This window comes from Labeo rohita, chromosome 9 (genome assembly GCF_022985175.1).
Source record: "Labeo rohita strain BAU-BD-2019 chromosome 9, IGBB_LRoh.1.0, whole genome shotgun sequence".
Classification (NCBI taxonomy): Eukaryota; Metazoa; Chordata; class Actinopteri; order Cypriniformes; family Cyprinidae; genus Labeo; species Labeo rohita.
The window spans coordinates 15,835,754-15,852,231 of NC_066877.1; the positions used below are offsets into that span (position 1 = coordinate 15,835,754).

At 35.1% G+C, this 16,478-nt stretch overlaps 1 protein-coding gene across 1 annotated transcript in view; it reads left to right on the forward strand.

The window, feature by feature from the left end:
• The window catches only part of cntnap5a (contactin associated protein family member 5a), an 86,352-nt gene that overhangs the window by 46,469 nt on the left and 23,405 nt on the right, over window positions 1-16,478 (forward strand). The window contains exons 8-12 of the mRNA XM_051120043.1: window positions 941-1,214; window positions 4,337-4,480; window positions 5,857-6,028; window positions 14,227-14,333; window positions 14,763-14,882. Of these exons, the coding sequence (XP_050976000.1) occupies window positions 941-1,214; window positions 4,337-4,480; window positions 5,857-6,028; window positions 14,227-14,333; window positions 14,763-14,882 (817 nt within the window). The remainder of the gene's footprint in view (window positions 1-940; window positions 1,215-4,336; window positions 4,481-5,856; window positions 6,029-14,226; window positions 14,334-14,762; window positions 14,883-16,478) is intronic.

Below are 16,478 nucleotides of genomic sequence, written 5' to 3' on the forward strand. Positions count from 1 at the left end.
AAACATGTCTGAAGATTTCGACAGAGAGGGCAACCTGCAATTTTTTGCCCAGCCTTACTTATTTGAACCAAAATATACAGATGATGAACTAAGAGAGATGGACGTTCTATGTCAGAGCACTGGCTCCTGCGTCAGCAGCACCACATGTGTGCGTTGTGCACTCTCATGAACGGCAGCAAAGACTGACAGGGAAGAGAAGAAATGGTTGAATTCAAAAGTTATTTACTGTATGTTTTCTTTGCGCACAAAAAGTATTCCTGTAGCTTCATAAAATACAAGATTTAACCTCTTATGTCACATGGACTATTTTAACAATGTCCTTACTGGGCTTTGAACATGTCATTTGTGTTTTACATTTACATTTACATTTATTCATTTAGCAGACGCTTTTATCCAAAGCGACTTACAGGTGGGGAATACATCAAGCGATTTGTCCTAAAGAAGCAAAACGACCTACGAGGTGCTCAAAATACCATATAACAGGCATTGTTCAATTAAGTACAAGCTAGAAAGGGAAAAGAGTAGAAAAGGAATTTTTTTTTTTTTTTTTTTTTTTTTTTTAAGTCAAGTAGTGTCGAAAGAGATGGGTTTTCAGCAGTTGCTTGAAAGTTGTTAGGTGTTGCTGTCTATGCAGGGTCAGAAAGCTTTTGGATTTCATCAGAAATATCTTAATTTGTTTCGCGAAGATAAACGAAGGTCAGGTTTGGAACGACATGAGGGTGAGTAATTAATGACAGAATTTTCATTTTTGGGTGAATCTCTTTAACTGCATGGTTTTGGCCAGTAACATCTGAAATTGGAATAAATTCACTGATTACCTTGTGTGTGATCAGCTACCATAGATATGCAATTGGGTCATTTGTACCCAGACTGCATTGCCGTTTGGTCATTCCCTGCTTGCATGTAAACCGATGCTTTGGCGTTCTCCCTTCTCTCACAGGGCAACGTGACCTTTTCCTGCTCGGAACCACAGCTGGTGGCCGCCACATTTCAGAGTTCCAGCAGCAGCTTTCTGTCGCTGCCAGCACCTGCACCGATCCTGGAGGGCCTTTCGGTGCGCCTGCAGTTTCGCACCTGGAACCCTGATGGCCTGCTTCTGTCCAGTCCACTGATCTCTGGTCAGGAGCCCCGTTACCTGATTTTGCAGATCAACAGTGGGCGCCTCCACCTCACACACCAGACATCAACGCTGAAGATGTCAGAGGTGTCAGCTGGTGAGGAGACCATTTCTGCTGTTATATTGCTTGACTTTAAATGCCAGTTCTGTTAAAAAAAGTTCAGGTAGTTGCACCAGGATTCCAACACTTAAAACATAAGAATGTTTCTCTCACTCCTCTATAATGTTCTATTTTTGATGATTCATGAGGCTTGACTGAGGGGGGCCATCATACAATGTCAATCCTGTTACATTTTATAAAATGTACATTTAAACAATTATTTCTTACATTTAATATAACTGATACCTACAAGTATAATCCTTTCAGAGTGTACAGTGTGTGTTTTTGTGAACTTGACTATTAGCTAGCAATGAGAAAATTTGTTTGAAATTGTCAAACCTGTTACTGTCAACCTGTTACTTTTTAGAGTAACAGGTTTTGACATGTTTCAACAGAAATGACATTAATTAGGTTTGATCCTGTTTTTAATGAATGTCTTTGAAAAATTCAAACATTTTAAAGATCATCCTCAGTATATTATTAAGCTAATGCCTATATCATTCAGTGGCATATGTGACCCTGGACCACAAAACCAGTCTTAAGGGTCAATGTTTTTTTTAAGATTTTTTTTTTCTTCAATTTTTAAGATTTATACATTAATAAATAAGCTTTCTATTGATGTATGGTTTGTTAGGATAGGACAATATTTGGTTGAGATACAACTATTTGAAAATCTGGTATCTGAGGCTGCAAAAAAATCTAAATATTGAGAAAATCACCTTTAAAGTTGTCCAAATGAAGTACTTTGCAATGCATATTACTAATCAATAATTAAGTTTTGATATATTTACAGTAGGAAGTTAAAAAAATCTTCATGGAACATGATCTTAACTTAATATCCTAATGATTTTGGCATAAAAGAAAAATAGATAATTTTGACCCATACAATGTATTTTTGGCTATTGGTATAAATATACCCGTGCTACTTAAGACTGGTTTTGTGGTCCAGGGTCTCATGTGAGTTCTAATTAAACTATAGTATCTCGTAATGCTTGTGTCGGTAACAGGGTTGACAAAAATACCAAAACATGAGGTAGAAAAATAGTCATAAAATAAAAAATTACGTTTTTTTTTTTTTTTTTTTACAAATTACAGCCTGAGATGTCACAATACAGTTTCTTGTCATTTTAAGGTGTCTTCATTTCATGGATATTAAAAAAAAAAAAAAAAAAAAGAATTGATTAAACATACTTTATTTTTCAATTTTTCCAAGTGGAAAAGGCACCAAATTTGTGGAATGACCCTCTTATCAAAACTATAGGTCATTTTCTAAGAAAAAATAAAAATGTATATATATTTTAACCACAAATGCTCATCTTGCACTAGCTTGACTGCATCCATTACTTTCATGTTGGAAAGGTCATGTGTAACTTAGGGAGAAGTACCAACCCAGTGTTTACAAAGCAAACATGCAAAGAAAGTCAAATGGCCTTTACAAAAAAGGGTAAACCAACGATGTCAGACAATTTTAAAGTTGGAAGAGAAAATAAGATGTTTTTCTCCCTACCCTACCTTTTGAAACCAAAGTACACAAATGAAGAACTAACCACACTTGACCTGTGCAAGACAAGCATTAGTGGTTAAAAAGTATATTAATTTTTATTTTTTTAGAAAATGAATGATCGTTTCACTAGATAAGACCCTTATTTCTTGGCTGGGATCGTGTGGAGCCCTTCGAAGTTGCATTGAAAAGGCAGTTTGGACCTTGAACCCATTCGCTACCACTGAAGGACACTAAATGGAGAAAATCCTGAAATGTTTACCTCAAAAACCTTAATTTCTTTACAAAGAAAGAAAGACATGAACATCTTGGATAAAAGGGCGCTGAGTAAATTATCAGGAATTTTTTATTCTGGAAGTGATCTAATCCTTTAAACCAGCTAAGACCAGAACAGCATTTTTTTTTTCAGTAAGGTGGGTATAATTTCACAACTAGACTTTGTTTTTTTAATGCTAGCATTTAACTGAGTAAAATAGAGAACTGAGTAAAAATAGTAGTAGTAGTCATCAAACCCAGTCACTTGGTAATTGATATAGCATAGTCTTTTTAACATTCATTCTTTAGCTCAACAATTTAACATGCACCAGGCAAATTGTAAAAGGTATAAGGCTTCAGCAAGTGACACGGAAATGCGGCTGCGATCAAATGGTAGAGCTGTCACTTTTATCCAGGCATGACACACTCTAGCCGCCGAAATTACTGCTTTGAAGGAGTCTAATTGGAAATGCTGCTCAGTTTCAGCAATTATGTGCGCATAGCGATCAAGAGTATAAATGTCTCTCTTTTTCAATTCAGCCAGCCTGGCAATGCAAAGGCTTCCTATTACTGTGCTTTTTCTTCTGTCCTCTTCTCACCAATGAGATTTGTTAGCAAAACAAAAGCATTTGTATAAAAGTCAGTACTTACAGCTTATCTTGTCCCCCACAAAGGCAATAACGTAATTTTTCTTTTTTGTCCGGCATTCTGGACAAAACATGAAAAGAAACGTACATGCCGGTCTAAACAAGATTAGTGTCTGAGACAGACAGTTGTGTGTCTCAGTCTAGTGAGGAAACCTGATGTTCAACAACAATCGACACGCAGCGGGGGAAAGAGGGCGCTCTCCATCTGTTGTGCGGGGCCAGTCTGTGTTAGAACGGCTGTTTTATCTTACCTGAAACCAATTTTTTTTTGGTCTAACTCGCGTCATAGAAGTATTGGCTGAAATAGAGAGTGTTGTAATTACCGGAATAGAAGAAGTGAAGCGCTTGAGCTCAAACGACAAACAGATGGCTGGCACAGGGGAGACTGTAGACACACAGCGGCCGCACACAGCTTGGGCGCCCTTCACATGTAATGGCCAGAATTAATTAAATCATACCTCAAAGAGAATTTTTCCTTTTGGGACAGGGGTGGAAGGGGGCAGTTTTTTGCCAGGAGATTTGTTTTTTGGCACTTTGTATTGTGATATTGAGTTTTCTGTTTCATCATGGTTTTGTTTTGATGGTTCACATACTGATTGTTGTCTTGGATGGCTCTATCTGACCATATAATGTAGTAGGTTGCACTAAAAGGTGGATAATGTTCATATTTGGTTGATGTGTGTATTGAAACAGTATGTGGTGTTTTTGATTGACAGGTCAGAGGGTGAATGATGGTTTGTGGCATTCAGTGAGTGTCAACGCTAGAGGTCTGCAAGTCATCATGACCCTGGACAGTGAGCCCTCATCCACCATACAACTGAAGAGCTACCTGGAACCAAAAGACAAACACTATTTTGGAGGTAAAATAGCGCACAGATATCGCCAGAATATTTTGGTTACAGTTGGGGTCAGATTAGTTATTTGCTAATTCAAAACTTTGAGTATGCAACTCTGCTGTTCATTTGCCACTAATTAACAAAATATGAAAGATTGCAAAGTTAATATTTAAAATAAAATAAATAATATAAATCAGCATGTAAGAGCCATTTTAGTACTTGTATACCAAGAATTTATTAATATTTTAAATTAGCTTTTATTTTTATGCTTTTATAGTTCTTATTTTAATTTTGGTTTTAAAGTTCTTGTAATTTTATTATGTGCTTTTGTCACTTATATTACTTTATTTTTTCTTTTCTTTTTTTTTATTTTGTTTAATTTATTATATTTTTTATAAATTACATTTATATGTTTTTTATTTTTCATTTACAGTTATTTAATTTCAATTTTAGTTGTAATATTTTTTTCCTTCAACTTTTTCCTTCCTTTAAATTTTCCTTTACATTTTATTTCAGTTAGTTGCCAATACATCATTTACAAAAATAATTATTTTATTTTATTTATTTTATTTTTTCTATTTCAATTAAAATAAAAAAATGTCTAACAATTTTAGTTAACAGTATCTCTTGTAAGAGCTAATAATGAACTCTGCTAGATAAACATGATTAATTGTGTATTAAATGTATGTAATGTATAAAATATTAAATTAACTATATAAAAATCTAGAATGTCATTTTAGTACTTTTATACCAATTATAGAATTTATTAATATTTTAAATTAGCTTTTATTTTTTATACTTTGTTTTTATTTTAATTCTGGTTTCAAGGTCTTGTAATTTTGTTATTTGCTTTTGTCACTTATTTTAGTTTATGTAATTTTTTTAATATTTCATTTTTTCTTTTTGTTTCATTTATTAAATTCTTTTTTTTTTTTACATTTATATGTTTTTTATTTTTCATTTACAGTTATTTTATTTCAATTTTAGTTCTAATATTTTTTTTCCTTCAACTTTGTTATTATTTTATTTTATTTTATTTTAAATAATAATTTTGGATAACAATAACTCTGGTAAGAGCTAATAATAACTCTGCTAGATAAACATGATTAATTATGTTTTAATGTATGTAATGTATGAAATATTAAATGAGATGTATAAAAATCTATAATATCTATGCATGTTTTGATGTTTATATATATATATACATATACTATATTATATATAGTATTTTGTTGATGTTAATGAAGCCATAAAATATAATGGTGTGTGGAGGCCTTCAAAGTAAAATTGGGAAAATTGGGAATTTTGTGTTTGTCTGATTTTTGAAGCACTTTTGTTTAAAGTTTAGTTTTTATAACATCCATACCTACAGTCATATGTATTTTCATCAATTCTTTTAGGATGTCCTGTATCCCAGAACGACTCCAGCTGCTTGAATCCCACGATGGCCTTCCAAGGCTGCGTCCGGCTCATCCTTGTTAACAACCAACCTGTTGATCTCCTGTCAGTCCAGCAAGGTCATCTAGGAAGCTACAATCAGCTACAGTTTGACTTATGTGGCATTCGTGACAGGTGCGGTTTTCCTGAACATATGCCGGATCCATATTTCTACTGCTGTTTTACATTTGTCAACCACAGAAATATCCACTGAATTTTAATTTGCTCATGACACCTTGGAAACTTGAACATGTCAGAGCTGTTCTTTGTCATTAAGGCCTCAGGTCGCGCTGGCTGAGCTGGACTATCGGCAGAGCCCTAATTAGAACTGGAGGAAGTTCATTTGTACTTTCATTTAGGTTTGCGGCCAACTAACAAGCTCAGTGCTGCGTTTTGCACTTATTCTCATTACCACATACTGGAATCAGAGTCCTCATCGACCCAGAACTGCATGACCCCTGCTGTCCCCCAGGTCTACAGGGGTCCTGCTTTGAGGAAGAGAGTTCTCTGCTCTTGTCTCCTTATTAACTTTTTTGTTGAGTAAACAAGATAAATGGCAACAATGGGTAATGATATCTGATATATGTTATGATATCACATATATCATATCATATATCAGGGCTATTCAATTAGCTTCATTTGAGGGCTGGCTTATCGCATTTTGACATAATTGTGTATGTTTTGTCGAGTGAAGCACTACTGACACACTGCCTGAAGTGGCTCAGCGTATGCGTACAGCCGAATGCGCAGACTTTCAAAATTTACTTCATTTTATATACTTGTTTAATCTAGAGTTGTGAATATCTTATAACTCCCTCAGACAAATGCTTGTCAGCACTGCCGTCTGTTATTATTGTGGTCTCCGACAGACGTCTCTTTCTTTGCTTTTTCAGCTGGCCAGGGCCACTGTTGCCACCTTGTGGACAAACTAATTAGTGCAAAAAACAATTAAAAAAACTCTAATAATAGGTAATGCATTACAAGTAATGTGAGTTACATGTAATCAGACTACTTTTTATTTTTAACTAGTAAAGTAATGCATTACTTTTTAATTTACAAGAAAATATCTTACTTTTTCAAATAAGTAACGTCAGACCCTGACACCTCTGCTGTCCTCATGTTGAGAGAAATTGTGCAGAGGCGTTGTTTGCGCCATGTAAACATGATGCTTACTGTAGTCTAGACTAAATGTCAACAGGCAATTACTCATCTAACTTGCACAAAAACAGACTTAGCATTCTTCAAAATAAATAAACAGTTAAATGCAAAGTTAGAATATGACGCAAACCTGCATCTTTGCTGCTGGCCTACGATGATCCAATTCAGCCATACTAATAAGCAAAAATTACGTCAGATACACATAACATTTGTGTTTCTTTTTTTTTTTTTTTATTGCTGTTAAACTTCTCCTGCGATCTGCTGAAGTAAATTTACATTTCATACATCCTGTGGCTTATTCATTTTACTTCTGGTGTCAAAGGGCTTTTACTTTTGCCAAAATTGAACTTTTTTATGAAAAACAAACAAGCAGCATAACGTAACACATTACTTTCCATAAAAAGCAACTAAGTAATATAAATAGTCACCTTTTTTAGAGAGTAACGCAGTGTTGTAATGCATTACTTTTAAAACTAACTTTCCCCAACACTTATAGACCTGTAGAAGCCTAAGAGGATGTACACTATTGTTCATAAGTCTGGGGTGTTGTCAAAAATATCAAGTTTTTGATATTTTTGAAAGAAATTTCTTACGCTCACCAAGGCTACAATATTTAATACAGTAATATTGTGAAATATTATTACAATTTAAAATTACTATTAAAATACATTTTCATTATAACAAATAGTATTTCAAAATGTATTGCTAATAAATTATCAGTGGTATTAGGGGCCAAGCACTGATGGTGCGAAGGCACCTCTTGTATCAGTTAGATTTCTTCTTCTTATTATTATTATTCCTTCTTCTTCTTCTTTCCATTTCTTCCGCTCTTGAGTCTATGGCAGCCCATAGAACAGCTTGCAGGAAAGTTATGCAATTTGGAACACAGATAGAGGACATTCTTAACATTAACCATATTAAGTTTGGAGTCTCTAACTCAAACTCTGCAGCACCACCACTTTCACTCATGTTTATGCTAATAACTTTTGAACTGTAAGGAAAATTATTTTTTCGTCTGAATCCTTGGCCGATTTGAATGCACACTAAAATTTTAAAATAATAAGGCTTAGTTTTTTCACTATTTTCTACTTTTTCGAACTCGTCCTAGACGGGTTGTCTGATTTTCACCAAATTTGGCTCAGATCGTCTTCAGACCATGATGGCAAAAAGTTGATGGAAAAAAAGTTGATTAGTCAGTTCCAGCAAATTGGTTTATGTGTTGAACGCTAACCGTTTCATATATCAACACGAAATCCAGCACCTTTTGTCAGCATGGTATGAAGATGATCTGTACCAAATTTGGTGAAAATTGGACCAACGGTCTAGGAGGAGTTTAAAAAAATTGGTTTTCAACATGAATAAAAATGGCGGACAGGAATTTTGGCTGACTATGGCAAAATTGGTATTGATGTTCTCGGCATGACCCAAGGAATATGTTGCGATCACTTTCATTGCAATAGGCTAATTTAATCAAATGTTATTAGCATTTTTTGAAATCTCTTTGTAACCTTTGGCCACAATGTGACGCTACCCCCAAACTTTTTGAGTACTGTCAGAGCATGGTGCCGAATATACATATAAAATATAGCATTTTACGACAAAATTGAGAATGACCAATGACCAAAATGACTGATATGGGGAAATTGGGAATGTTCTAGAATAACGCATAAATGAATCTGACAACGAGCACGCAAAAATGGATGTGAAGCTATATCTCCAGAATGGTTTGGCATATTAACATTTTGGTGTGTGTTATAACAACCATGACCTGAGGCTACCCGCACAGTTTTGCTATTTTTGCTTATAACATTTGAATGGTTTGGCCGAAAATCATAAAACTGGTCTCTTTAGATTCTGTGTCGAGTTGAACCGTTCCCAATTTCCCCATATCAGTCATTTTGGTCATTGGTCATTCTCAATTTTGTCGTAAAATGCTATATTTTATATGTATATTCGGCACCATGCTCTGACAGTACTCAAAAAGTTTGGGGGTAGCGTCACATTGTGGCCAAAGGTTACAAAGAGATTTCAAAAAATGCTAATAACATTTGATTAAATTAGCCTATTGCAATGAAAGTGATCGCAACATATTCCTTGGGTCATGCCGAGAACATCAATACCAATTTTGCCATAGTCAGCCAAAATTCCTGTCCACCATTTTTATTCATGTTGAAAACCAATTTTTTTAAACTCCTCCTAGAGCGTTGGTCCAATTTTCACCAAATTTGGTACAGATCATCTTCAGACCATGCTGACAAAAGGTGCTGGATTTCGTGTTGATATATGAAACGGTTAGCGTTCAACACATAAACCAATTTGCTGGAACCATGCCAAACAGTGTCTGAGTGATCTCTGCAAAACTTTGACATATTGACACCTGAAACTTTGCGTGTGCAATTGTCACCTCACACTGACCACGCCACATCAATTTGGTGACAGCACCACCTATTGGTCAAGAGTGATAAACCATTCATTAACCATTAACAATGAAATTTCCAAAAATGCTAATAACTTTTGATTGCATTAGCCTTTTGTAATGAAAATCTCTAAATCTATAAACATTCTTTGGGTCATGCCGACAACAAAGATAGCAAATATGCCATAGTCAACCAATATTTCTGTCTGCCATTTTGATTTACGTTTAAAACCTCCTCCTTGACCGTTGGTCCAATTTTCACCAAAATCAAGTCAGATCATCTTCAGACTGTGTTGACTAAAAGTTATAGATTTGTTGTTGATCGACAAAAAAATGTGTATATATGATTGTATATATTATGTTTTTGTCATATTATCCTAATAGATTCTATAAAAAATATTATTTAATAACTTAAACTGAAGTTGTTATCAATATCAGATTGCTGAATAAAGGAATAGTTCACCCAAAAATGAAATTGCTCGCAATGCAGCATTGAATTGAATTGGCCTGCAAAAATTTACTGAACTGCAATCTACAGAATTTCCACACAACCTGTTGACAGTATTTGCATGTTTAGTAAATTTTTGCTCTATTTAAAGGCACCCAACTTGCTCCACTTCAACCGTCTCACCGTACTGGCTTTTATTCAATCTCTCAATATGTTTTTATTTGGTGGCAGGGACATGTCCCACTGGCATGTCTGTGCAGCGGGATTTTATTAATAGTGAACTTGTATGAACATGACAAGACCCCTCCATCAGTGGCAAGTCTAAATCATTCATGAGCAGCTGTCATAGTCTGAGGGCCTCCGCTGTGAGCTATGTGACAGTTTTTGTGAGCCTGCCAGAGGGCGAATGCTCCCAGCTGCTAGACTGAACCTTTCCTCCGCCTCTGTCCCCTCTGTACGCCGCCTCAGACTGCGCCTCTGATAATCAAGTGCCAAAATAGCTGACCCCTGCAACGCTTTGCCCTCTTTTGGGTTTTGGATATTGTCAAAGAGAGCTTCTCCATGGAGTCAAATTATTATTTTTTTTGTCTAGCACTTACATTTTCAAACTTAATGAAGCCTCAGTGGAAGGCATCCATTTCTTTATTTTAATGATGTAGTCCTTATTTTGTCTGAAGGTGGTGACACATGGGAAACTGTTTCAGGTGAGGTATCTACAAATGAGCTACATGAGCTTATCAGAACTAGTTTGGCTCTCACATAAAAACAGTGTTGAGGAATGACTGTCTAAAAGTAGCAATGTTATAAATTATAATTCTGTTTCAGTTATAAATAGTATCAAAGTATAGTTGTGTATATATATTAATAAAGAAGTTTTCTGCCTCCCCTACCTAATACCTCAGTGTCTTAGTAACATCTAGTTTATTTTAGGGGTTTTCAAGCTGAAATCATGGGAATCATTTTAATTATTTGATTCTGCTGACAACAATTTTTAATCTCAGATATAATGAGTTCATATTGAGGTTTTTTTTTTATAATATTGCCTTTTTACGCAGTATAGATGGTAATCTATAATAGCACAGATTTTTGTAGTAAGCAATAATTTTAGGTATGAAAGTACACTACCACTCTTTTTTTCTCTCTTATGTTCACCAAGTCTGCATTTGTTTAATCAAAAATGCAGCAAAAACAGTAATATTGTAAAATATGATTACAATTTAAGGTAACAGTTTTCTATTTAAATATATTTCAAAATGTAATTTATTCCTGTGATGGAAAAGCTACATTTTTAGCACCCATTACTCAACTTTTCAGTGCCATGTGATGGTTTCACGATTGTTGATAATACGGTTATTCATTTTCATTCCCTTAAATTTTGATGTATGTGTTAGTTCTACTTTGATTTATGTCTCTATATTACAGTTATGGCTTTATATTGCTAATAATATTAATGCTGTTTTAAATTTTTAATGTTACTGATGTATTAAAGTGACTGTTATATGATTTATTGAGACTTATATGATCAGTTAAAATCACTGATGGAGATCGGCTGTCCATCATTCATTAAAAACACACACGGTGTGTTCTGTTTTTTCCACGCCACAAACCTTACAACAAATTTTCAGGTCATCGACTTTTACTTTAGACAATGTCCTCTTACCAGAAACCTCTATCAGTAAAATTTCACAGGGCGGTTTATTGCTGCAGAGCAGTTCTGCACATTGGTTGGCATAATTTTATGGTCCAGCAAAACCTTTTTTCAGGCATGACTAGAAATAGCACAGAGGTAATGAAATCATCACCTGAAACAGTATCCAGCCTGCAGTTGACTCTCCCTGTAGTGGTTAATGGCTGTTTGAATGGCTGTATTGTACGTGGAGGCCTCATAAAGTGGGCTCTTCAGGGACCAGGCATGCAAACTGAGCTCTGTGAAATAATATATGCAGGCCTAAAAGGCTGGTAATTGTGAAAGTTAAGCAGACAAATTAATGCGCTATTAATCAACACGTCTCCAGCAAGCCTATCAATTTTTTGCATGTCTGTGTTAGTTTATCGACAGGCATCACATTAAAGACTTTCCTACACTGGAGAAATCAAAGGCTCATCTAGCACTCTTGCTGAGCAAAACAGATGGATGAGCTGAAATTTGCTGAATCAAATTCTTTATCCTAAACTTTTTTTGTATAGTAATTAGAGCTGTCAAAATTAGTGCGTTAACGCAGACAATCATTTTTTCAAACTTATTGGCGTTAAAAAATTTAAAGCGGGGTGGAGCTAGGGTTGGCCACCCCACTCACGTCTCTTTTTTCTTAAAAAGAAGTGCTTTTATTTAGTCGTAGACTGTCTTTATGACCACATGAAATGGTAAACTTTCTGCAAGATGCGCTTTCCAACTTCACTTCAGCCCTAGGTGCTAGTCAAACAAGCACGGGAGAAGTACAGGTGACAAGTGCGCTTCAGTAGAACTTCAGTGAACTGCGGTCAGATGAGATGTCATCAGGCCATATGTCACCAAAAACGAATTTACCTGTCTTGTCAGCCATTATACTGTGCTAGTAGCATGCATGCTTCAATTGCACACACAAATGCGGCGCTGTAGCCTGTATTATTTCATAATAAAGTGTGAATGAAACTACAGGTATGCGTGTCAGGTCCGTGTCACGTTCAGCAGTGGCAACTCTTAAAGTAATAGCAGCCAAATAGCCTAATATCTAGAGCTGCCCTCTAGTCGACTAACCGTTAGTCAACAAGAGGAGGCTTGTTTGACTCAAATTCACATTACACAGGTTCATGTGGTGATATTGTTGATTGGGCAGGACATCCAAATGCTCACCTATCATTCATTGACCTTAAATATGGCTTTTCATTCTAAAGAATGTACACAATAGCAACTTTACATGGCTGCTCAATCTAACGTTTACCTAGAAAAATGTGCGCTATTCAAGTGTCTGTCCAGAGTGTGAAAGCTGAATAGTAGCTTGCTTCCTGCATGACAGATGGAGGCACCGGTGCGCTCACTTGTTCTTAAAATGTTTGGTCATACAGATAAAAGTAATACATCTTTTGAATCTGTAAAGACTCTATGTTTATTTGTGTGCACTCACAATAACAACAAAACGTTGTGCTTTTGTAAAATAATTAAAGCAAACAGGATGTGCTTTCTGCCATCTCGGTCATGAACTTGAGCGCGAAACTTTAAAACTCCATGTATACTTGCCTTACAGACATGAAAAATATATTTATAGAGAGTGAAATGTCTACTTTCAAATTAACCAATTAAAACAGAAAGTTTATGCGAAGATTATTTTAAGTTCACTTAGAAGTTGTTCAGTCTAATAAATGTTAAAATTGATAGCTCTCAATTATACTGTAATGTTGACTGGCTATAGTCAGTGGTTAAATATTAGGAAAGAAAGTTCCTAGAGACATCAGTAATATTGGTATCAGTGCTACTCGCCTTCACTCATAAAAGAAATATTTAACAAATATTAAAAATGGACTGTATGTTGTTTCTACGTTACTTTGAAGATTGGATGTGAAATTATTGCAGTATAAAAGTATATTTAAAAACTTTAATGTGTGATTAAATTTGTGATTAATAATTTTTTTAATCGATTGACAGCACTAATATTAATATTCATGCTTATTATTTATTAGGTAGTCTATACAGGGTTAACATGACATTTTATGTTATCCATTACTACACAGAACGCCTCTTTTGCGTAAGCTTTTAGCTTGAGTTTAGTTTAATTTGTTCTTTCATTTGTACAAGGTTCCTTTTGTTAAAGATTATGAACCATCACGACTTTGTGCTTTTCATAGAAAAGCAAATAAATTCTTGAAAAGGAAATTAATTTTCTGCAGGCAAGCGACAGTCACATCAGCCCCATCTCTGATACTCCCCTCATACAAATTCACATATTAATTTTACCCATTCTAAATTAGATCCAGTTGCAATTGATATAAAATATTCTGTCAAAATCCCAACGATTCTCTTGATTTAACAGACTGTTTGATGCCGCCTGAGAAGTGAGGCCACATTAAGGTCTATTTCAATGCTGGTAACAGACAGCTTAATTGTATGCTGACATACTCATTCAGTTGCAGAAAATTGATTCTGACTTGAGATGGACATGTGGTCGGTTCTCTGTCATCTGAGGGCTTTCTTTCAAAATGAGCCTGTTAGAAATAAATGCTGACTGCTTATATTCTGTGTCAAACTGTATTGCAATCCTTGGTCACACTTGGTTTATTCTCATTTTTTACTGTATATTTGAACTAAATGTTTACGTATCTCTTTTTGTGTGACAGGTGTCTGTATAATTTCTGTGAGCATGGCAGCCGGTGTTCCCAGACGTGGTCTTCTTTCACTTGTGATTGCACTGGTACAGGATACAGTGGAGCTACGTGCCATAACTGTAGGTCTGCGCAATGGATTCCTACATTTCAAACACACTTACTGTGTATTTATTATGTCAGATGTATTGTATTATACACGTTATTAAAAGCAACAGGGAATTTACTTTATTTCACTGTCAAAGTTTCCATAGGGTTATACAATTTTTGAGTTTATGCTTTGAAAACGCACACAACACAAAAACTGTCATGACAAACAGTGTATGCATTGTCAAATACTTTTTAGGAAGCTTTGATCCTGTATTTGCAGATCTGTGTTTTTTGCTCAAAGTTTTTTTTTTACAGGAATCATCTTTAATAATGTTTGTTAAAACTACAGACATCTCAACAGCACTGTTTTGTAGAGGAGATCCAAACAATGCTCTTGATCTTGTTTATGAAATGTTTGAGGTGCTTTGATAAAATCTTGTATTCCCTGTTTGTATTCTTAGCTGTCTATGAAGCGTCATGTGAACACTACAGGCTTGCTGGAAGCACTTCTGGATATTTCTCTATAGATCCTGATGGAAGTGGCCCTCTTGATCCTATTCAGATCTACTGTAATATTACAGGTTGGTTATTTCTTTTCAACCCAAGCTAAAATGTTCAACTTGACCAAACTCTTATATCTTTCCCATGTGTTTTACTAAGAGGCCTCTATTACAGTAGTTGATTGACATGAGCGTCTTAACTCAGATCAGCTGTAACAGTCCAACCTCCATTGTTTTAATGCCGAAGCAGGGATGTAAGTTAGACAAGAATATCTCCGATTGAGCGATTGAGGTGTTGTGTTGCTGGATGTAATAATGAGCATAGTGGTCGTCATTTACTCCCGACATCTGAGCCGCTAAAGATGCGGTGGATTACATTTGTTTGTAAAGAGAATGTTCCTCCCGATCTACATAAATGCATCTATGTTCACGCAAATCATTCGTGATCCAGCTTCACTTACGGCAGAAGTGAGTGTAAGGGTTTTTTTTATGAATCTCTGCAATCACCTTTCCTAATAATGTGTTAGTTAGCAAGTTTCACGGCTAAACGCGCTAAATGCGGCTAAACAATCTCTCAGAGCAGCTCATCACTCCACAGAGAGAAGAGAGGGGCGGGGTGAGCAGAGCTCATTTGCATTTAAAGGAACAACCCATCAGAATTGGATGATTTTTGCAGAGCTTATTTTCACAAGGTAAAAAAGGTGTTGTTTTACACAACCATTGAGAATTTCGATCGAATTTCCGATGACCCCTTTAACAGGGTCTAAATTAACACCCACCAAAATGTGTAACACATCAATTCACAAGCCAAATTGGTGGGTCAGGATTCATAGATTGTGTCCTCTAACCAGGAGCCTCCAACATTAACAAAACAAAGTGTTAAGAGGATCACACACTGAATGCTTTACGTCTTTAAACATAACATCACCCTAGCCTGAAAGATTGTGTATTGTTCATTTTCGGTATTGTGGCTTGAATAAAGTGTATTCTTCATATATATAAATATATATAAATTATGCATTTCTGAAGTGAACTTTTGCCTGTATACTAGTGATTAGATTAGTTTTTGACAACTTGAGAACACAAGTACAGAATGAGGCATCAATTGACAGCCTATCTGCTAATCTTTAATGCCTGCCATTAAACATTAATTTAGGAGTCAACATATGTTTGGGAATTACAACAAACATGGTTTTTATAAGAGAAGTCAAAGATGATTTTGTTCTTATTTTAATTATTCTTTATGGTTTGCACAAAGAATGATTGACTGTTGTAAAACTGAACGCCATTTAATGATTCAGAATTAGATGTAATAATAAATATATTTACTTCTGAAGAGTAATTTTGAATCAGTAGTGAATCTGGTTAATTTATGATATTTTTGTTTTGGATAGCAGAAATGAATGGCCAGTAGCTTGATTTATTAGGGATTCAAAAAAAGTTAATTTCATACCTGGTTATAAAATAAATACATTTTATATACAGTCAAATCAAAATGTATATAATATAGGGATAGGACTTACCAAGCAATGCTTAATTTTGGTCAGTCTGTGGTGTAAAAGGTCACATTAGCAATTAAAGAAAAAACGTTTAAGCAAAACATGGTCAGGTCAAAGTGTTTGAAAAATTTTTGGTCCCCAATTTTTTTTTTTAAATCAATTTTACTGATAGTCCACT